The 23,750-nt window shown below is 43.9% G+C and overlaps 1 protein-coding gene across 1 annotated transcript in view; it reads right to left on the minus strand.

Annotated features, from left to right (window-relative positions):
• Nucleotides 1-624: 624 nt before the first annotated feature.
• Nucleotides 625-23,750, minus strand: part of agbl5 (AGBL carboxypeptidase 5) — a 191,252-nt gene continuing 168,126 nt past the window's right edge. The window contains 2 exon segments of the mRNA XM_072498931.1: nucleotides 625-8,058; nucleotides 15,491-15,586. Of these exon segments, the coding sequence (XP_072355032.1) occupies nucleotides 15,515-15,586 (72 nt within the window). The 3' untranslated portion in view covers nucleotides 625-8,058; nucleotides 15,491-15,514.

A 23,750-nucleotide genomic window follows, 5' to 3' on the forward strand; every position in this document is an offset into this window, starting at 1 on the left:
GAGATGCAGATTTCTTCAGCCAGAGGGTAGTGAATCTGTGGAACTCATTGCCATAGAAGGCTGTGGAGGCCAAGTCACTGAGTGTCTTTTAGACAGAGATAGGTTCTTGATTAATAAGGGGATCAGTGGTTACAGGAAGAGGCAGGAGAATGGCGATGAGAAATATATCAGCCATGATCGAATGGTGGAGTCAGCTCAATGGGCTAAATGGCCTAATTCTACTCCTATGTCTTATGGTCTTATAAACTGGCACGGTAGCTCTGCCTACGAGTGTTTTCTGGAATGTGATTGGGGTGAAACCCTTTAATAATAATAAACACTTACTGTCGCAAGTAGGCTTCAATGAAGTTACTGTGAAAAGCCCGAGTCGCCACATTCTGGCGCCTGTTCGGGGAGGCAGGTACGGGAATTGAACCCACGCTGCTGGCCTTGTTCTGCATTACAAGCCAGCTGTTTAGCCCACTGTGCTAAACCAGTCCCTTTACATATTATATTATAAAATAAAGAGTAGAAATTATCCAATTAAAGAAAAGAAAAAAACAGACGTGAGCATTCAAGTAGAAGAAGAAAGTTGTTCAGTTCGAAGTAACCAACAGATTCATAGCTTATGAAGTTAGCGGCAGATTCAGTGGAAAGGACTTGATCAATTTTTATTGTAAAGATATTACCATAACAAAATGTACAAAGCTTACAACATTTTCATAAACAAAATATGAAGAAAATTTTTGCACACAAAATTTATTTTCAACAGTTTTTATATAGATCTATTTTCACATTCCTGTGTCTTTTGTCTGAACATTTCCCCTTACGCATTTCACATTTCAGGAAAAGTTTCATTTTTCCTGATTCAAATGCTCATACATTAATTTGAGCTGCAATAGTTGCTCTTTATTACTCAGAATCTATTTCTCTTTTTACCTTAAAATAATTGCGAAATCCATTTGCATTTTAGACTCTTGAAGTATAACAGAGAACAATGCTGCTGATAAGCGCATATTTATTTTTCAACTATGTAACTTCATCTTTCAAACTGTTGCCTTTTGAAAAGTCCAAAGTAAACATTAAAACGTCCTGATATATTTTCATAAGTATGCATTAAAAACACAAATTTCTAAAATTTCAGAAACTGCTATCTTATTCGTAAAACTTCAAATTCTACAATCTTTTGTTTTAACTTATCTGAAGGCATGTAATTTGAAAATCTTTCATCTTGACATTCTACATAACAAGCGAACAATCTATTCCAAAGTATATAGTTACTTAATTTTGGAATAGAGCTTGCCCAAAATAACTGTGTGCTGGTATAGAAATGGTGGCCATTTACACGAGTTATCTGATGAAGCATCTCCATTTCCCTTTCAGTGTCTGCTGACAGCTGTATTTACATCAGAATTCACACCACTTGTTAGCACAGGCACAGATGATTTTCGTTCAGTAAAAATGCTGGAATAATTTCACATTGCGGCATGATAATTGTATGATAATGAGATGTATTGTGAAGCCTGAACCATTTACATTTGAATGAACCGATTTGAAAATACCGTTGGAAATTTAGGATATGTTTTTCTATCGGTTCAATTTCGCTTTTTTGCAATACACTCAAGAGATTTTAATCTCGCCCACTCTGTAATACCACCTTCATATGGTTACAAAAATCAACTGGACAAAAATAGTCAAGTACTTGGTTCTCAAATATTGGAAGATTTTTATGCATCGTGTGCAGTGCTTCAAGGTGGGTGGAGGAGGGAGGTTGCACCTTTGAGGGAAAATGAATTTCCTGTTGACACACTGATATCAGTTTTTACATGTTGAAAAAACAATTTGTGCAAGAGCTTAAGTTTCACCGCCCCTCATTCTGGAAGAATGATTCCTAAGCAGGACCACATCAGTGAAGAACTACATGCTTTCATCATGCTTTGTCAGATTTCAACTGTAACAAATCATGTGCCTTTATCTTGGTAAATTAGGATATTTGGCACATACATAAATCCTAATTTCTGTGGCATCTTTCATTTTTATTAAACTGTTTAAATAAATGCTAAAAATAAAAAGTAAAAAAATATTTTATGAATGTCAATCGAAAAGTAAGGATGTTCCTGCTCTCAATTGAAGGATTTTTAATGTCCCTAATATTTTGATACAAAGTAGGTGATGCTATTTCAGGTGGCTAATCTTGTTTAAGTACTCTATGGACAAATAAAGAATCTAGCGAGCTGCGGTGGCACAGAACAGAGTTACTACCAAACCCAAATTGCAGACAGAATGGATGGCTAAACTCTACGGTGTAATATAAAGTCCAACTAAGTCCCTTAACATTGATTTGCTTTTGCTGTTGAATGTTTCAAACGAGTTGAAATAGAAGTCACAGAAATTTACAGCACAGAAAGAGGCCATTCACCCCATTGTATAGTCCAAATAGAGTCCTCCAGCTCAATGTCACTTGCAGCTCTTGGTACAACATGCTTGTAGGATACAGCATTTCAGATGCATATCTGTAGATAAGTGCCCAAATCTTTTCATTTCCAATTAAGGGGAATTCAGCGTGGCCAATCCAGCTACCCTGCACATCTTTGGGTTGTGGGAGTGAGACTCACGCAGACACGGGGAGAATGTGCAAACTCCACACAGTGAGCAGGGGCCGGGATCGAACCTGGGTCCTCAGCGCCTTGAGGCAGCAGTGCTAACCACTGTGCCATAGTGACGCCCACATATCTGTACAGTCAATCTGCTTTTATCTTTTGTAAATCATAAATACAATAAATCACCATATCTCGGTAATATCTCATTTCAAATATTTAAACAACTGTACAAACTAATTTTATACCAAACAGTGTCATGATCTCAAGGGGGACCAGTAACCTAAATTTGAACTCCCAATGATTAACTGAAAGAACATGCCACAATATTTCACATTTTAAACAAAAACTTTTAGTGTACAAGAGTTGAACAAAGCAAGCACCACAAACTTAACACCACATTTCATAAACCGGCACGGTAGCAGAGTGGCTAGCACTGTTGCTCCACAGTTCCAGGATCCCAGGTTCGATTTACGGCTTGGGTTACTGTCTGTGCGGAGTCTGCACATTCCCTGTGTCTGGGTGGGTTTCCTCCGGGTGCTCCGATTTCCTCCCACAGTCCAAAGATGTGCAGGTTGGGTGGATTGGACAAGCTAAATTGCCCGTACTGTCCAAAAAGGTTAGCTGGGGTTACTGGGTTATAGAGTGGAAGCCTGGGCCTAAGTGGGGTGCTCTTTCCAAGGGCCGGTGCAGACTCGATGGGCCAAATGGCCTCCTTTTGCACTGTAAATTCTATGACTTTGACATTCCTTTAGGCCAAATAATTCAAGGGAACACTCCCTGCTCTACTTTTATTTCCACCCAGAAGTCCCGTGCATTTTATAGGATCTTAAGGGTTCCTTCACTTTTCTCAGGAATTCACTTTGATTTCTCTCAGTGTCCCTGCTGTTCTCCATGGTCTGTGATTTCTTGGGGTCCTTACCCCAGCATCCGCTGGGCGACCCTCAAAATCCTGTTGGACATCTCGCGATCTCAAGCATGCATGTCCTTGCTCAGTGACTCCAAAATCATGAAACACCCTTGATTTCTGATAGCCCTCTGCTACTGGTCTACAGCCTCTGACTCAAAGCTGCTTCTGGGAATCAGACAGATAAACCCAAAACAAAAGGATATATCCCCAAAACCTAGCCCCAAGACACACCTGGGATGTCCCAGAGAGATTTAAATTAAGTAACTTAGCCCTCCAAACCGTCCCTTCCAGGATGCACATGAATAATTTATCTCTCTATTGAGGACAACTGCAATCTTACCAGACCCATAGGCTCCATTTCAAAGCTAAATGAGGACCACCAGTTGTTCATTCTTCTTTCCATCTCTCGATCTTGTTAAATAAGCATAGGCTACCCTTTGAATTACAACCACTTTAGGTATGTTTTCTGGGATGGCACAGTGGTCAGCACTGGGACTACGGCGCTGAGGACCTGGGTTTGAATCCCAGCCCTGCGTCACAGTCCGTGTGGAATTTGCATATTCTCCCCGTGTCTGCGTGGGTTTCACCCCCACAACTCAAGGTGTGCAGGTTAGGTGGATCGGCCACGCTAAATTGCCCCTTAATAGGAAAAAATAATTGGGTATCCTAAATTTTTTAAATGTTTTCCAACATCTCAAACCAGGTGCTTCATTATTTTGCATTTTAAAAATTCAATCCCCAAACTAAACATTATATTCCCAAAACAACTGAATAGTGAAATTAGATACTTTTTATAAGCGTGTGTAATATTTAATTCAAGAAGGAAAAACAGTCCACTGATCAGAACATTGCTTCCAGTCAAATGCTTAAAAATATCAAATTTGTGTCACAAAGAAATGCTTGTCTGTGGAAATGCATCATAATTCTGCACATTAAAATAAGAAAAAATAATTAATTGAGTTTAAATTTCCATTTTCAGGTACACCCACAATTAACGTGACTAACGGTACCTACGCTATAGCTGGGTAAGCTGGGGAACCGTCACCTACCCTGTTCTTTAATTTAGTTAGAAACCCTAGAGAATTTTTAAAAATCAACGAGAATGGTCTCGAAAGAAACCCAAAACCCTCTTTGCTATTCAGTTGTACTAATAGGGGAAGCATAGTCTGCAGATGTACTGTGGTTATGAAAAATGCAATCTATGATAGGACTTCTCGTAAACACCATGGTAACCGTTGGCATTTTGTTCGTAAACAGGTGAATTGTGTGTGACAGCAAAAATTTAGAAAAGCTGCACAGTTCATTTGGCTGGTATCCTTACCCAGACATAAATAGTCATCCGTGATATTGTGAACTGTTCCTTTAAATAACCTGTAGATTACACGCAAGAGGTGAAGAGTGCAAATTACTGTCTAGTACGAGGGAGAGAGAAAAAAGAAACGGTCACTTACAAAAGTGAGTTTGATTTCCATTGCTCAGTATTGTTTGCCAATACGCATTTTACAAGGTAAAAAAAATATTTTGAATTATTTGCTAAAATATTGCTAGAAAAACACATATTCTTAGAAAGAAAAACAAAGTATATATAATCATTTACCCAAATTTCCTGCTAAATAGTGTATTTGGAGAGGGAGATCCAATTATAAAAATCTAAGTGTAACAACAGCAAACATGTACCCAGAAATGTTTAATTGTGCAAATATAGTAAACAAATAAAATAATTAATATGCAAAATACACAAATGGGAAAACAACGTTCAAATATGTCTAGTTTTACCCAGATCTTAAACTAATTCTCACAGTATTTACGTCATAAATAATTATGGGAGAATTCCAACCAGTACAATGAAATATTATTACAACAACTGTAATTTGTTATAGAGAATTATTTGTAGTGCTAATTTAGGGATTCAAGTGAATGTCATTTGCACAATTAAAGTTTACGTTCACTGGTCGATTGATGAAAGATAGAAACACCATGCCCGCACAATAAATACCAAAAATGTTTTTAACTTGGATGTACAGTACCCCAACATATTTACAGATACATTTCATTATAACCATTTCCAAAATTACTCTAGATTCACAAAATGTTACAGAATAAGTTTTTGAACAAAAGTCCATCTCAGAAGTTACCATCTTTTACTTTCTTTTCAAGAGTGCTATTTACACTTCTCAAGTGTTCCACTTCTCGTTTCAAAAATATTTGAGGAAAGTTCTAAAATTACAGAAACATGTCAAATACAAATTTTAAAGCTAACAACAACAATATCTGTGGTGAATTCTGAAGTAGGAATAAAGCAAACATTCAAACGGGAAATAACACAGGTGATGCAAAAGAAAGAGTGTTTCCTGGTCAGCCATACTGCAGAAGGCAACTGCAAACCACTGCTGTACTTCGCCAAGTATAATCATGAACCACGCCAATGCAAGTCCATGGTAGCATGGTAGCCAACGCCCTTAGAGCATGGTATCTGGAGGAGGTGTAAAGGAGTCAAAGATCTGGTCACACAGCTGTACAATAATTATTTAGTTTCTTCTGTCAGTTTGTACAAAACTGAATTGGAGGGCCAAATGGACTGTTTCTGACCTGGAACATATGATTTTATACATTCCAGTAGACACTTGGTTTCTTGTTGCAAAAGAAAACTGATTAAAATGGGCATTTGCAATGAGATGCTTTATAATGTCAAAACAGTACTGATGGTTGCTAAGTATATTTCAGGCTGAATTGCTGCTATGCAGGCATAGCTCCTAACCAATGCTGGGACTGGGTTAGTAGGCTGCAGAAATGGCAGGAGCAAGATATTCTGTATCCTGTTGGACTGACTACAGATCAGAATTTTTGTAACATTTGATATTGTAAACAGGCATGATACAAATAAAGTATTCATAGTCTCTTGCTGTGGTGATATCACAAACTCAATCCAATGAAGACCAATGGGATCAAGTTTTATATCCTTCAGTCAAGTAGGTTTCAGTTTTTCGGCAGTTACAATCAATTAAGGTGGTGACACATATATTTAATGGTATTTACTTAACTTGTGCACCACAGGTTCATCATAAGGACGTGCACAGAACGTCAAGTGACACAGTGCAGTTCAGATATACATATGCTCATCTCTATTTCTAATCCCAGTTTCCAAGCAATCAGGATCACGGCTCTAACCTGCAGGCATATTTCAGAACTGAGAGTTTAATGATGAAAAGCTATTTACTGAAAAACAGAGCAGATTGACACTGGACTCCAAACTCATGAGCCCGTTGGACAGGCAAGAATTATGCGGTTTATCAGCATTGAGTGCATCATAAGGAAAACATTTGGTTCCAAGTAATTTTACTCAACTCTTGCAAAGATCTGGTGTGGTAGAAAATAAAAGCATACAGTGCACCACAGATCTCATTAAGCCTATTTAAGATAAAAGAGCATTTGATTTTCTCTTTTATGTTTGTGGTGATTGTCTCTTTCAGGGCAACACAGGGTTACCTGGCTTGGGGGAATATTATTGAACATTTGTATCAGATCTCCCTCTTATAATTGGGAATGAAAGTGGGCAACTCATCCAAGGGGGTGGAGTCCTCTCTTAGGCGGAAGACATGTCAGTACTAGGGCAGTGGGGTGGGCTGCTGGCCCCTGTACAGTTTTTCTTATCAATAAATATCTTTTGTGTTTCTAATAAAGTCTGTGAACATGCATCATTATAATGCCCATAAACAAACTACATGTGGCAATAATCCAAACAAAATCAACCTTATTATAAACTTTAAACAGGTATCATAAACTGCACTGAAATGTACTCAAAGCGTTTAAAAAGTGTAGTGCTCATGTTAGTGCACAACACTGCTGTGACTGTTAGGATTTCATATGATTTCTAAATGTGTATTTTTGTGGCATTGTTGAACTTTCATATTTCAGGCATTGTATTAATTTTGGATGTTGTAAAGGATTACTTTAGAAATCATGCTAACAAGCCTGGAAACAACAAAATGCTAACGTCACAAATTACAAAGTTTGCTTAAAATTTGTTCAAGACTGCTTTTCAAGATTTCATAAGTGACAGTGCCAACTATGATATATCTTCGTTTGGAGAAGTCAATTTTTCACCAATGCTAATATGATCATTAGCACTTCTTTGCTTGTTAGCATATGCACACTTAAGATTTTATTTTCTGCCTGATATATTGGAATAGTCAGGCTTCCAAACATGGATTCAATTTTACAGAATCATAAAATCTTATAGCTGACGATACTAGTCAGCCCGACAAGCTCGTGTCACTTCTCCGAAAGAGCTACGCATTCAGTTCTGTTGCTTTCCCCTTTCATTATATTCTTTTAAATGTTTTATTTTTCAATTATTTATCTACTCTCTTTTAAAAGTTGCCGTGGGCTCTGTTTCTACCATTGTTTTCTAAAGGTCTTTATGACTTAAATTTCCCACTAGAATATTATTGAACATTTGTATCTGATCTCCTCTTAAACTTCTTTGTCCTAATGAAAACATTCCTTCTCTTATCTTTAGTTTCATTTTAGTGGATGCTCTTCCACATCTTCTCCATGACCTTGGCGTACTTCCTAAAAAAGAAGATGCAAAATTAGACATAATATTCCACCTATAGCGTAACCAATGATTTGTATAGGTTTAGCAATTGTTCAGTACACCTATTAATAAACCTTAAGATACCACATGCTTTATAAAAATGTCCTCCCAATTTCAAAGATTTCTATATCTGAACACTCGGATGCCCTTATTCCCCTTGCTTTTATCATTTCGTAAATATGTTCCCATTTTCTCTCTCCATATAAATTGTCAGTGGACATCTGCCCAATACACTAATTTGTCCATGTCTCCCTGAATCTACTTGCAGTCCACTTCCCTGTTAACCATGCATTTCATTTTGTGTCATTTGAAAATTTGATTATTGCAATCCCTATATAACCCAAGTTCAGATAACTCACAGATGTTGGTTTGGAATTTCAATTGGAATGTGTGTGGTATGGAGACCACCAGCAAGGCAGTATTCATTGCCAATCTCTAGTTTCCCCGAAGGAATTAAGAGTGAACGATTTATGTCGGACTGGGGTCACACGTAGGTCGAAAACCCTGCTATTCGGACTTCACTCAGCTTTTAGGTCGAAAACCCTGCTATTCGGACTTCACTCAGCTTTCTAAGATGGATGCCTTCATTGTCCATGGTCATTTCCATTTTGAGTAATATTTTAATAATTTCCTCCTTCAACTCTACTTCCTTATCTTTGCTTATCCTACCTATCAACTCCACTTCCACCACCTATATCCTTTCATTCTCATTACACACTCTACTGTGCACACTGAGGCCAAGTATCAGAGAATATCTACTTAAAATTCCCTTCCTCATATATAAACTGCTCCATAACTTCTTTGGTTTTGTGTTGAAAGCCCATCAATCTTTCATCCATCACGTCTTAACTTTATAAATCTTTTTTTAATCCAAGTAAATGCTGACTGCATTTGAGTTTCTTTTGTACTATTGGCTCTACATTTGTTAGATGGCTTTTATTTAAAAATAAAAGTTGTTTCACTTATCATTTCATTGAAAAACATTTTTTTAAAACACATCTTTTCTTCTATTCAGACATGTTCAGACAGTATTCCAATCACCCCTTATTTGTGCATGGTTTTTAGCTGTCAATTGTTGTTGCCAGTTTACCTAGTTATTCTGGTTAGTTCCTCTTCTAGCTAATTAAAATTGGCTTTCTCCAGTTAAATACTTTAATTATACTATAGTCATTGTTTTCTTGATATTAGCAAAGCTTCAGAACTAAATCCAGCACTGCCTCTTGTAGCACAATCAATCACTCACGATGCGAGATGAGATGAAGTCAATCGATGGCTTTATTACGCAGACTTGTTCCCCAGCAGCTCGGTTACAGAATGCGGCTGCTGGGAGAACCCGGGTTCTTATACTCCACCTTACCTGGTGGAGCCAGTAGGCGGCAGATCCAATCAGGACTCAGTGTCTGTCCACCAATAGCCTCTCGGCATCACTGGGTACCATACTACCCCTAATGCATACCACCACATTCACCCCTTGTTAAAAAAAGAACCCGGCGCGGTGGTGGGTCGCATGGTGGTAGGGGTTTACAAGGTCGGTACTCGGATTCCATTAACACAGTGGCTATGCAACGATATCAACTGTTAACTATTTACAATGCCGTTTTTACTGGGCCACTGAATTATTTACAGATCTTGCTTTGTCACGCAGATTCGATGAGTCGAATGGATGCCCTGGTTGTCCTTGCCGATCGTCTCAGCCCCGGTGGTGTTGCAGGCGCTGGCTCGGGCACTGTCGTCTCTGGGAGCGCCGCAATGTTTGTTCCTGTTTCACTACTCCTGGGCGGGCACGGGAGGAGGACCGATCCACCCGGGAAGGGAGCAGCAGTGGGGTGCACTGGCGGGAGGGAGGGGATGACTGGTGTTGGGGGGCGTGGGGGCGCTCCGGCGGGCGCCAGGTCCCGCAGGGAGACCGTGTCCTGTCGGCTGTTGGGGTATGCCACGTAGGCGTATTGAGGGTTCGCATGGAGGAGATGAACCCTCTCGACCAACGGGTCCGACTTGTGCGCCCACACATGCTTTCGGAGCAGGATGGGTCCCGGGGCTGCCAGCCAGGTCGGAAGTGACGCTCCGGAGGAGGACTTCCTAGGGAAGACAAGGAGGCGCTCGTGAGGCGTTTGATTAGTTGTGGTACACAGCAGTGACCGGATGGAGTGAAGGGCATCCGGGAGGACTTCCTGCCAACGGGAAACTGGGAAACCTCTGGACCGTAGGGCCAGTAGGACGGTCTTCCAGACCGTTCCGTTCTCCCTATCTACCTGACCATTCCCCCGGGGGCTGTAACTGGTCGTCCTGCTCGAGGCGATGCCCTTGCTGAGCAGGAAGTGACGCAGTTCGTCGCTCATGAAGGAGGACCCCCTATCGTTATGGATGTAGGCGGAGAAACCGAACAGTGTAAAGGTGGTGCAGAGGGCTTTAATGACCATGGCCGCGGTCATGTCGGGACAGGGGATGGCGAAAGGAAAACGGGAGTATTCGTCAACCACTTTCGGGAATTACGTGTTGCGATCGGTGGAGGGGGCCTTTGAAGTCCAGACTGAGGCGCTCAAAGGGACGGGAAGCCTTTATCAGGTGCGCTATATCTGGCCTGAAAAGGTGCGGCTTGCAGATTTGGCAGTTCCTGGTGGCTGTTCGGACCTCCTCGACAGAGTAGGGGAGGTTGCGGGTCTTCACGAAGTGGTAGAACCGAGTGACCCCGGGTGGCAGAGGTCCTCGTGGAGGGCTTGGAGACGGTCCACTTGTGCGTTGGCACATGTGCCGCGGGATAGGGCATCGGACGGCTCGTTCATCTTTCCAAAATGATACAAGATCTCATAGTTATGTGTGGAGAGTTTTGATCCTCCACCGCAAGATTTTGTCGTTCTTGATCTTGCCCCGCTGCGCATTATCGAACATGAAGGCTACCGACCGTTGGTCAGAGAGGAGAGTGAATCTCCTACCGGCCAGGTAATGCCTCCAATGCCGCACAGCTTAGACTATGGCTTGGGCTTCCTTTTCCACTGAGGAGTGGTGGATTTCTGAAGCGTGGAGGGTACGGGAGAAAAAGGCCACAGGTCTGCCCGCTTGGTTGAGAGTGGCCGCCAGAGCTACGTCGGATGCGTCGCTCTCGACTTGGAAGGGGAGGGACGCGTCGATTGCGTGCATCGTGGCCTTTGCGATATCCGCTTTGATGCGGCTGAAGGCCTGGCAGGCCTCTGGCGACAGGGGGAAGGTAGTGGACTGAATTAGCGGGCGGGCCTTGTCCGCGTAGTTGGGGACCCACTGGGCGTAATAAGAGAAAAAGCCCAGGCAGCGTTTCAGGGCTTTGGAACAGTGAGGGAGGGGGAACTCCATAAGGGGGCGCATGCATTCAGGGTCGGGGCCTATGACTCCATTACACACTACGTAGCCAAGGATGGCTAGACGGTCGGTGCTAAACACACATTTTTCCCTGTTGTAGGTGAGGTTTAGGGCGCTAGCGGTCTGGAGGAATTTGCAGAGGTTGGCGTCGTGGTCCTGCTGGTCATGGCCGCAGATGGTGAAGTTGTCAAGATACGGGAACGTGGCCCGTAAACCGTGCTGGTCAACCATTCAGTCCATCTCAAGTTGGAAGACAGAGACTCCGTTAGTGACGCCGAATGGAACCCTTAAAAAGTGGTAGAGCCGCCCGTCTGCCTCGAAGGCAGTGTACTTGTGGTCGCTCGGGCGGATGGGGAGCTGGTGATATGCGGACTTTTCCACGGTGGAAAAGACCTTGTACTGTGCAATCCGATTGACCATGTCAGATAAGCGGGGGAGAGGGTACGCATCCAGCTGCGTGTACCTATTGATGGTTTGACTATAGTCTATGACCATCCTCTGCTTCTCTCCGGTCTTTACAACTACCACCTGAGCTCTCCAGGGACTATTGCTGGCCTGGATTATGCCTTCCCTCAGCAGCCGCTGGACTTCTGACTGGATAAATGTTCGGTCCTGGAGCTGTACCGTCTGCTCCTAGTGGCGACGGGTTTGCAATCCGGGGTGAGGTTCACAAACAGGGAAGGCGGTTCAACCTTGAGGGTCGCGAGGCCGCAGATAATAAGTGGGGGTATAGGGCCGTCGAATTGGAACGTTAAACTCTGGAGGTTACACTGAAAATCTAACCCCAGGAGTGTGGGAGCGCAGAGGTGGGGGAGGACATAAAGTCGGTAATTCTTAAACTCCCTCCCCTGCACCGTGAGATTCGCGATGCAGAACCCTTTGATTTCTACGGAATGGGATCCTGCTGCCAGAAAAATCTTTTGGGTACTCGGGTGGATTGAAAGAAATCAGCGTCTTACCGTATCCGGATGAATAAAACTTTCCGTGCTTCCAAAGTCAATCAGACATGGTGTTTCGTACCCGTTAACCAGTACCATCGTTGTTGCCGTTTGGAGCGTCAGGGGCCGCGACTGGTCCAGGGTCACCGAAGCCAGCCGCGGTTGCTGCATCGGGGCGTTATCGTCAGGCCCTGTGGAGCCGTCCAAGCTGGGGTCCTTGGCTGTCAGCCAAGATGGCGGGGTCCACGGATCGCATGCGGCCGGGGGCGGACAAAATGGCCGTGCCCATGAATCGCACGTGGCCGGGGGGGGGGGGGGGGGCACAAGATAGCGGCGCCCATTCCGCCCGCATGGAGTCCGGGACCCAAAATGGCGGCGCCCGTTGCCGCACATGGACCGTTTGGGGGGGGGGGGGTTGAGTCTGTGGTCCCAGTTCTCCCCCGGAGATTGCGGCGTCCCCCGGGACTGGCACACCGCTGAATAGTGTCCCTTCTTGCCGCAACCTTTACAGATGGCCGAGCAGGCCGGGCAGCGCTGCCGGGGGTGTTTTGACTGCCCGCAAAAGTAGCAGCGGGGTCCCCCCGGGTGGTCTGGCGCTCTGGTCGCGCAGGCTTGCGGGGGGGTGGGGGGTGCCGCAGAGTCGGTCGCGGTGGGGGTCCATGGAGCCCAAGGGGCTGCCGCGCGGTCAGGGGCATGAGCGTGGGCATTCTGCGATGCCACATCGAGGGAACCACAAGGGCCCGTGCCTCCATGAGCCCCACTGAGTCTCTTTCCAGCAGTCGCTGGCGAATTTGGGATGAGGTCATACCTGCTACGAAAGCATCCCGATGAAGAGTTCTGTATGTTCGTTAGCCGTCACCGGTGGGCATTGCAGTTCCTCCCCAGTATGAGCAGCGTACTGTAGAACTCGTCCAGCGATTCCCCGGGGATTTGTCGTCTCATCGCGAGTTGGTGGCGTGCGTAGACCTGATTGACGGGCCGAATGTAGATCCCTCTCAGCATGGTGCGCGCCACCGGGAAATCCTCCGCGTCTTCTATGAGCGTGTCAATTTCCGGACTCACCCTGGCATGCAGGACCTGCATTTTCTGGTCTTCCGTAGGTCTGTTCGGAGGTATCCCTCGACACGCTAGCCAGTGTTTAAAAGTGGCCGCTTAGTTTGCTGCGTGGGGGCTGATTCACAGACACTCCGGGGCGATCCGGAGCTCCATAGTCTTTTAAAGTGTGCATAATAAATTGTAGCACAATCAATCACTCACGAGGCGAGATGAGATGAAGTCAATCGATGGCTTTATTACGCAGACTTGTTCCCCAGCAGCTGGGTTACAGAATGCGGCTGCTGGGAGAACCCAGGTTCTTATACTCCGCCTTACTGGGTGGAGCCAGTAGGCGGCAGATCCAATCAGGACCCAGTGTCTGTCCACCAATAGTCTCTCGGCATCACTGGGTACCGTACTACCCCTAATACATACCACCACACCTCTTCCCCTGCTAAGTTAAAAACATGCTGATTAATAGAGCAGTCCTGGACACATTCTGGCAATCCCTCTGTACTGTCCATTTACCCTTGTCTTTTGTGAACAACTAAAGCCCTCCTCACATTGTAAATACTCAGTCAAATCTGAGAAAAGCAGATCTTTGGGCACTAAAGGAATTAAGGGATACGGGGAAAAGTATGAGAAAGTGGAGCTAATGTAAAAGTTCAGCCATGACCTAACTGAATAGGGAGCAGGCTTGAGGGGCTGCATGGCTTACTCCTGTTCCTATTTCTTATATCCTACACTCCCTCTTGCTTCCATTTATATCTAATTTGTCTACAGAACTCTTTATCCATTTCATTCCCGAACCAAAAAGATGCGGTTTTGTATCAAACCTACTTTAGACCTCAGCAATGTATCTTTGAATATTACCACCTCACTACCTCTTTTCTTCCTGCTTTCCCCTATTTTGTAACATGGAACGTTCACCTCTCTGTTCCGGCCGAACCCAAACTTTTGTAACGCTGTAACATTATAATAGAAACATTTGTACCAATTTTACTTGCATATGGAAGTCCTTCATTGGTAGAGTTACAGAATATAAAAGTAAGGATATAATGTTGGAATTGTATAAAGCACTGGTGAGGCCACAACTGGAGTTGTGTGTGCAGTTCTGGTCACCACATTATAGGAAGGACATAACTGCTGCTCTGGAGAGAGTGCAGAGGAGGTTTACAAGAATGTTGCCAGGACTAGAAAAGTGTAGCTATAATGAAAGATTGGATAGGTTATTTTCCTTGGAACAAAGAAGTGAATTAATTGAGGCGTTCAAAATTATGAGGGGAAGAGATAGCATGAACAGGATAAAATTGTTTCCCTTGGTGGAGAATTCTAAAACCAGGGGACATAGATTCAAGATAAGTGGCAGACGGTGTAGAGGGGACATGTGGGAGAACTGGTTTTTACGCAGAGTGTAGTGGGAGTCTGGAATTCGTTGCCCGAGTTGGTGTGGAGGCAGAGACCCTAAACTCTTAAAGTACCTGGATCTGCACCTTAACTGCTCTAAGCTACAGGGCTATCAACTGGGTGCAGGAAGACGGGATTAGAAAGGGCACCTGGGTGTCCTCGGGCTGGCATGGACAATATGGGCCAAATGGCCTCCTTCTACCCTGTAACTTTTTTTTATGGTTCTAATACTTTGAGAAATCCCGGGACATAATTAATTAAAGGGGCATATATCACACAATCAGGATCATCAGATCATCATTTCCTGGCTCGTATACCCAAGGAAGTGAATACTGCTTGCTGGGGGTGGAGACAAGAGCTCGCACAAATTGGCTCTATTACTCCTCAATGGGACACAAATGGTTTCAAGTGTGGCCAGTTACTTAACAATCCAGTTTCTGATGACATTTCTGATATTCAGCACTAAGAATTGGTAAAGTGTTTTTAAACTATCCTGGTTGCTGTATGAACTAGCCAAGCTTATTTCCCATGAGACTCAGGAAACACTGAAGGCATATTGGCACAATGCTAGCTTTGAGCTAGAAGCAGCATGTCCGCACACCAACTTAAACACATGGAAATAAAGGTAAATTGACACCAGACACACTCATTTCAGGCCGACCTAAAATACACACAATAAAGCTTCAATACAAACCATAGAAACAGTATAGTTATGGTGTCAGCCATCGGTACAAAATGAAAATATCTGTCTATATGTGGGAAGTTGCTCTGTTCCAGTCGCCAATGAAAGCTGTTGAAAAAGGTACAAGAATTACTATGGAAATGACAATAATCAGAACTACTTGAATCATTTTCTTCAAACATTAAAATGGTGGCACGTCGGCACAGTGGTTAGCACTGCTGCCTCACAGTGCAGGAACCTGGGTTCAATTCACACTTTGGGTGACTGTCTGCTTAGAGTTTATACGTTCTCCCGTGTCTGCTCCGATTTCATCCCACAGTCCAAAGATGTGCAGGTTAGGTGGATTGGCCACGCTAAATTGCCCCTTAGTGTCTGTTAGCGGAAGAACATAGAACATAGAACAATACAGCGCAGTACAGGCCCTTCGGCCCACGATGTTGCACCAAAACAAAAGCCATCTAACCTACACTATGCCATTATCATCCATATGTTTATCCAATAAACTTTTAAATGCCCTCAATGTTGGCGAGTTCACTACTGTAGCAGGTAGGGCATTCCACGGCCTCACTACTCTTTGCGTAAAGAACCTACCTCTGACCTCTGTCCTATATCTATTAACCCTCAGTTTAAAGCTATGTCCCCTCGTGCCAGCCATTTCCATCCGCGGGAGAAGGCTCTCACTGTCCACCCTATCTACCCCCCTGATCATTTTGTATGCCTCTATTAAGTCTCCTCTTAACCTTCTTCTCACCAACGAAAACAACCTCAAGTCCATCAGCCTTTCCTCATAAGATTTTCCCTCCATTCCAGGCAACATCCTGGTAAATCTCCTCTGCACCCGCTCCAAAGCCTCCACGTCCTTCCTATAATGTGGTGACCAGAACTGTACGCAATACTCCAAATGCGGCCGTACCAGAGTTCTGTACAGCTGCAACATGACCTCCTGACTTCGGAACTCAATCCCTCTACCAATAAAGGCCAACACTCCATAGGCCTTCTTCACAACCCTATCAACCTGGGTGGCAACTTTCAGGGATCTATGTACATGGACACCTAGATCCCTCTGCTCATCCACACTTCCAAGAACTTTACCATTAGCCAAATATTCCGCATTCCTGTTATTCCTTCCAAAGTGAATCACCTCACACTTTTCTACATTAAACTCCATTTGCCACCTCTCAGCCCAGCTCTGCAGCTTATCTATATCCCTCTGTAACCTGCTACATCCTTCCACACTATCGACAACACCACCGACTTTAGTATCGTCTGCAAATTTACTCACCCACCCTTCTGCGCCTTCCTCTAGGTCATTGATAAAAATGACAAACAGCAACGGCCCCAGAACAGATCCTTGTGGTACTCCACTTGTAACTGAACTCCATTCTGAACATTTCCCATCAACCACCACCCTCTGTCTTCTTTCAGCTAACCAATTTCTGATCCACATCTCTAAATCACCCTCAATCCCCAGCCTCCGTATTTTCTGCAATAGCCTACCGTGGGGAACCTTATCAAACGCTTTGCTGAAATCCATATACACCACGTCAACTGCTCTACCCTCGTCTACCTGTTCAGTCACCTTCTCAAAGAACTCGATAAGGTTTGTGAGGCATGACCTACCATTCACAAAGCCATGCTGACTATCCCTGATCATATTATTCCTATCTAGATGATTATAAATCTTGTCTCTTATAATCCCCTCCAAGACTTTACCCACTACAGACGTGAGGCTCACCGGTCTATAGTTGCCGGGGTTGTCTCTGCTCCCCTTTTTGAACAAAGGGACCACATTTGCTATCCTCCAGTCCTCTGGCACTATTCCTGTAGCCAATGATGACATAAAAATCAAAGCCAAAGGTCCAGCAATCTCTTCCCTGGCCTCCCAGAGAATCCTAGGATAAATCCCATCAGGACCCGGGGACTTATCTATTTTCAGCCTGTCCAGAATTGCCAACACCTCTTCCCTACGTACCTCAATGCCATCTATTCTATTAGCCTGGGTCTCAGCATTCTCCTCCGCAACATTATCTTTTTCCTGAGTGAATACTGAAGAAAAATATTCATTTAGTATCTCGCCTATCTCTTCAGACTCCACACACAACTTCCCTTCCCATCCCTGTCCTTGACTGGTCCTACTCTTTCCCTAGTCATTCGCTTATTCCTGACATACCTATAGAAAGCTTTTGGGTTTTCCTTGATCCTACCTGCCAAATACTTCTCATGTCCCCTCCTTGCTCGTCTTAGCTCTCTCTTTAGATCCTTCCTCGCTACCTTGTAACTATCCATCGCCCCAACTGAAACTTCACACCTCATCTTCACATAGGCCTCCTTCTTCCTCTTAACAAGAGATTCCACTTCTTTGGTAAACCACGGTTCCCTCGCTCGACGCCTTCCTCCCTGCCTGACCGGTACATACTTATCAAGAACACGCAGTAGCTGATCCTTGAACAAGCTCCACTTATCCAGTGTGCCCAACACTTGCAGCCTCCTACTTCACCCTACCCCCCCCCCCAAGTCACGTCTAATGGCATCATAATTGCCCTTCCCCCAGCTATAACTCTTGCCCTGCGGTGTATACTTATCCCTTTCCATCATTAACGTAAACGTCACTGAATTGTGGTCACTGTCCCCAAAGTGCTCTCCTACCTCCAAATCCATCACCTGGCCTGGTTCATTACCCAAAACCAAATCCAACATGGCCTCGCCTCTTGTTGGCCTGTCAACATATTGTGTCAGGAAACCCTCCTGCACACACTGTACAAACAACGACCCATCTAATGTACTCGAACTATATCTTTTCCAGTCAATATTTGGAAAGTTAAAGTCTCCCATAATAACTACCCTGTTACTTTCGCTCTTATCCAGGATCATCCTCGCTATCCTTTCCTCTACATCCCTAGAACTATTTGGAGGCCTATAGAAGACTCCCAACAGGGTGACCTCTCCTTTCAGGTTTCTAACCTCAACCCATACTACCTCGGAAGATGAGTCCCCATCTAGCATCCTCTCCGCCACCGTAATACTGCTCTTGACTAGCAGCGCCACACCTCCCCCTCTTTTGCCTCCTTCTCTGAGCTTACTAAAACACCTAAACCCCGGAACCTGCAACATCCATTCCTGTCCCTGCTCTATCCATGTCTCCGAAATGGCCACAACATCGAAGTCCCAGGTACCAACCCATGCTGCCAGTTCCCCTACCTTATTTCGTATACTCCTGGCATTGAAGTAGACACACTTCAAACCACCTACCGGCCCCGGGCTGAGAGAATCCCGCCCAATGTTCTTACCATGAGGTCTTGGATGTAAATAGTTCAAAATAGATAGTTCCGAGAGAAACAAAATACTGATTCTCCCCAAGTCACATATGAGTAAGTGAAACTTCATTGAGCCAGATGACAATACAAGTAAAGGGAAACTATGGTGGCAGCACAAACCATGGTGGCAGAGCTATAAGCCGCAGTTTAAGAAAGCTGAGGGTGCAGTTTGGGAATCCACGGGTGAAGACCAAAGAACATCTGGAAAGAAGAACAAAAATAAAACAGACCTTGGTAGAGGACAGTGAACGAACCACTCACAATGTTGGTGGCCATTGAACAGCCACTACCCCTTCTACAGTGCTTTAAACACATTGAGAATCTGCAGCAAGAACAACAATGGGCACTTTGGGGGCGACAGTTTAAAAGGCACTGAACAAATCTTGGCTTTCAAGAGGAGGCACAAAAACAAGGTCACAACTCTTTTATATGCAATTGGGGCCATAGGTGATGATTGCCTGGCGAGACAAGGAGTTAAGGAAATCTCAGCAGCTTATCAGGTTTTGAGGGCCATCCATAATTACCTCTGCCATAAGAAGAATTTGATATTGAACAGGCGCGACACAACCAAAGGAGTCGAAGACTGCATGATTCCAGCAATTCATTTATTAATAACGTTTATAGAATTGGCCAGCAGTTGCAGATACAAGCTTTAAAATATTGAGTTAAATTGTGAGTGCAATATAGTCGGCATGCTCAACAAGACATTCTTGTAAACCAGTGGGGATTTAACATTCTGGAAAACTGAACAGTTTGCAAAGCAAACAGAGCGGCAAAGCAGAATTGGGGTGTATTTCAGGGAGATGTCGAGGTCGATCCAGTACATAAGCCCAAAATTGGGAGCCCAGACAAAAAGCCCATGAGAAAGGCAGGCAACACCATCGAAGGGGCAGGAAGAACCCTCTCAACTTTTTACATTTTTTCCAGATGCAGCACCAAAAAGCAACATTGCTGTGACGAATGCCCAACAGACAGAGCCAAAAGTTTTTTCTGTGGCAAGATCAGGGGCTGGATTCGCCATTCCTGAGGCAGTGTCAAAGCCAACAGAGGATCCGTGGTGTAAAACCCGCACTGATTCTGCTACCGGTGAGGGGCTCGCACCAGCACCGCGAGAAACACCTGTGGAATGTGTGGAAAACAGTTAGAGAATCGCAAGGTCCGTGCTGCACATTTACAGGGCTGACAAGCTGCAGTCGCGCGTACGCCTACATCCCCCACACACGCACCGATCATGCCTGGAAAAGATGGCGCTGGCTGTGCAGTACTACATATCTGCTTACCCGCCCCTACAGCCCATCTTCTGGCCACCCCACTCACAAGCCAGCGGTATGGATCTCGGCCGAGTATGGCAGTGTTGGACAATGTCCGCACGCCCTCTCTCTCTCTCCACAGCTGCCACATCAGGCTCAGGATTGCTGAGACCACACGTAGCCCGTGTCGTCAGGAACTCGGCCCATCGGAGGCAGAGTATCGCGGGTGGGCCTGCTAATGACATTCCAACGGGGTTGCGACTTCACGTGACGCGTATCTCGATGACACCGATTTGGAGGGTTGGGAGCCATTCTCCACCTGATCACCGTTCCCGATTTTGGCATCGGGCAACGGAGAATCCCGCCCAAGACATTTCAAATAATTCTGCAGATCTAAAGCACAATTTAAAGGAACAAAGCTGGAACATGCTTCCAACCATTTTGTACTCCAGGAAATTGGAAATATTGCATTTTCGCTTGTCTGCACTAAAGAGAAATCAAAGATCCCGATAAACAGTTCTGGCCCGTTGAGCTGGAAGTCCAAGGATACAGAACATAATTTAAACTAGATACCGGGGTTAGGGTCACAGCTACAAGTGCCAGGAGGCACAGACCTCAAAGTGAAGGGCCAATTCACTACAACCCTTAGGCATGAAGACAAAATAAACTAATTAATTATTTTATAACTTACAAAAGCAGCCAATTTTGCTTCTCAGCACAACAGCATGCTCTGGAATTTGTCTTTCCAAAAATGAGGCAAAGATGAGACACCAATAGATGACAGTGGAGAAATATTGAGGACTGAATTTCCAAAGTTGTGCCTATGACTGAGAAAGCTCAAAACTGCCGCAGAAATTGAAGTTGCCTTATTACGGAGTGAGCCAGTCTTTGTCCATTGGAGACAGGCGAGAAGAGGTGGAAACAGGATGCACTAACAAAAATGGTGACCATCCTCTACTAGCTGAGGCTCTAGACCTTGGTTTGCACTTTCAGGACAAGAGTTCAAGAGACTCAAGTTGCCACAGAAGCAGAAGACCTGTTGAAGGAAGAGGTCCTAGATCTTACTGCACTCTTTGATTCCACTGGCAATGATTGTCTTTTTTTTTTCTCTTTTGAGGAGAATACTCTTTTTGTTGAAGAAGGTAATAAAGTAGTGAATCTGTCTACCTTTTCCACTGACCCCACCAATGACATGCAATAAGAATTGCAAGCAGCCAGCATGAATCTTTTCAGAGAGAACGAGATGCTCAGCTCTGAACTGGATCAAACCAATGATGAAAGTTCAGAGCGTATCAATTTGCACAAATCTGAGCTTCAGCTCACACTTGGATCTCATCAGTAAGTCATTCATGCATTCAAGATTTCTTTCAGTAAAGAAACAGGCTCAAACCACAGAGCTTCTACAATATTTATAACTGAAGTAAGTGGTGAATCATTCACCTGATACAAAACGGTACTTGTTCACTCGTATACAGCCGCCAATCAAACATATTTAAAAAGAGATCTACTTGGCACTAACAAAGTGTTGCTATTGTAATTCAGTTGTGACAATTGGATCCATTACCAGTTTTCAACAGTATTTTGGAACAAAATGAACCAGCCAATCACCAGAGAATTGCCAATAATATAAGCATGACTAACAGAAGCCTGTCTAAACAACCCCCACGTTACATACATAATTTATTAAAAATTAATTAATGGGATGTGTGCGTCGCTGGCTGGGCCAGCATTAATTGCCCATCCCTGAGGGCATTTAAGAGTCAATCACATTGTTGTGGACCTAAGGTGACTGATTTCCTTCCTTAAAGGACATAATAATAATAATCTTTATTGTCACAAGTAGGCTTACATTAACACTGCAATGAAGTTACTGGGAAAATCCCCTCGTCGCCACATTCTGGCACCTGTTCGGGTCACAGAGGGAGAATTCAGAATATCCAAATTACCTAACAGCACGTCTTTCGGGACTTGTGGGAGGAAACCATAGCACCCGGAGGAAACCCACGCAGTCACAGGGAGAACATGCAGACTCCACACAGACAGTGACCCAAGCCGGGAATCGAACCTGGGACCCTGGAGCTGTGAAACAACAGTGCTCCCCACTGTGCTACCGTGCTGCCCATATTAGTGAAGCAGATGGGTTTTTACCACAATTCGACAATGGTTTCATGGTCATCATTAGATTTTTAATTCCAGATTTCTTTTATTGAATTCAAATGTCACCATCTGCCATGGCGGGATTCAAACCCAGGTCCCCAGAGAATGACTCTGAGTCTCTGGATTACTAGCCTAGCGACAATACCACTACGCTACTGCCTCCCCCAAAACTGACCAATTTCTGCAAGTTAGCCTGTCTTTTTAATCTTTCTGAAACTATGATCATAGGACAGAAGAGAAAAACAATTCATCATAGACAAAAGTATTCAATTTTGTTAAAATGATCAATTCTGTCTGAAAAGGACAGATAGTAGTAAAAGTCAACATGTTATTTCAGTTAACTAAATTAGATGCACTTACACATTAAACATGAAATATCTGGGATACTCCATTGGGAAGTACATGGGTAAAAAGTACTGACCTACATAGTTCAGGACAGCATCCCACCTACTCCCCCACCAACCCCATTAATCTCAAGTCTGTGTTGAACTGGTTTGATTTTGGCAGCAATGGGATAGACTGTACAACATGCCTCAGTGTCTCTAGGCTTTTTGATGTTAACAGTCACTTAGGATTTCTGATCGCTTCTATGTGTGGATATTGAGCAAAGAAAGAACTGAGATCACCATTAATATTCCCATTGCCAAATGTCCCTTAAACCACGCAATCTGGGCTCATGAAAACAATAACCAGATGAAGTCCATACCCCAGCAAGGCTCACTAGTTTCAGAGGTAAAAAGGAGAGAACGGAGTAATCATTGGTCCTTGGGCAGTATATTGGGCCTCCAATTTTCAGTGCATCCTAAATAACTTTACAGAAAAGGCATACCCACTCTGTGCAAATAAAAATGCTGCCTTATTTTAAGATTATATTGTTTGGGTATGCATCTGATGATTAAGTATAAACGGAACAAAGAAAGAAGAAATGCTGCATCAAGACTGAATTTGGTGATTCAATTCAAATCCAATTTTTAATTGTGGTGAAACCTTCGAAAATAAGGATGATTTTAGCTTTTGAAAAGAAGCGTTGCTATTTTTTGGCACAATTACTTATATTGCAATACAAGAAAAATACCAATTTATTTTTCAGTAAGAGAACTGCTGGGTGCCCTAAAGTGATAAAGCTAATAAAGCACCTGGCTGGTAGACCTCCATGTCGGTTATAGCGAAAGAATAAACTCATTGTTTGTGAGGCAAACAGCTCGACTGTGCTACTGCAGACAGTTTAGCATCGACCTGTGCTGTACAAAAGATTTATAGAGCGCCTTCCTTGATCAAAATTCTTTGCAGCCAACTGAATATATTTGAAACGTAGCAGCCGTGTAATGTAAGCTACGTGGCAAAGCAAACTCCCATAAACTGCAATGTGATAGTGTTCACATGATCGTTTTTTATGATGTTGATTGAAGGATAAATATTGGCCAGGACACTGGGGATTGCTTCCCTACACTGCTTCAAAATAGTGACATGGGATCTTTTATATCCACCTCAGAAAGATGGCAACTTGTTTGAATGCCTTGTCTGAAAGATAACACATCAGAAGTGCGGCAC

The sequence above is a fragment of the Scyliorhinus torazame genome, chromosome 4, assembly GCF_047496885.1.
Source record: "Scyliorhinus torazame isolate Kashiwa2021f chromosome 4, sScyTor2.1, whole genome shotgun sequence".
Lineage (NCBI taxonomy): Eukaryota > Metazoa > Chordata > Chondrichthyes > Carcharhiniformes > Scyliorhinidae > Scyliorhinus > Scyliorhinus torazame.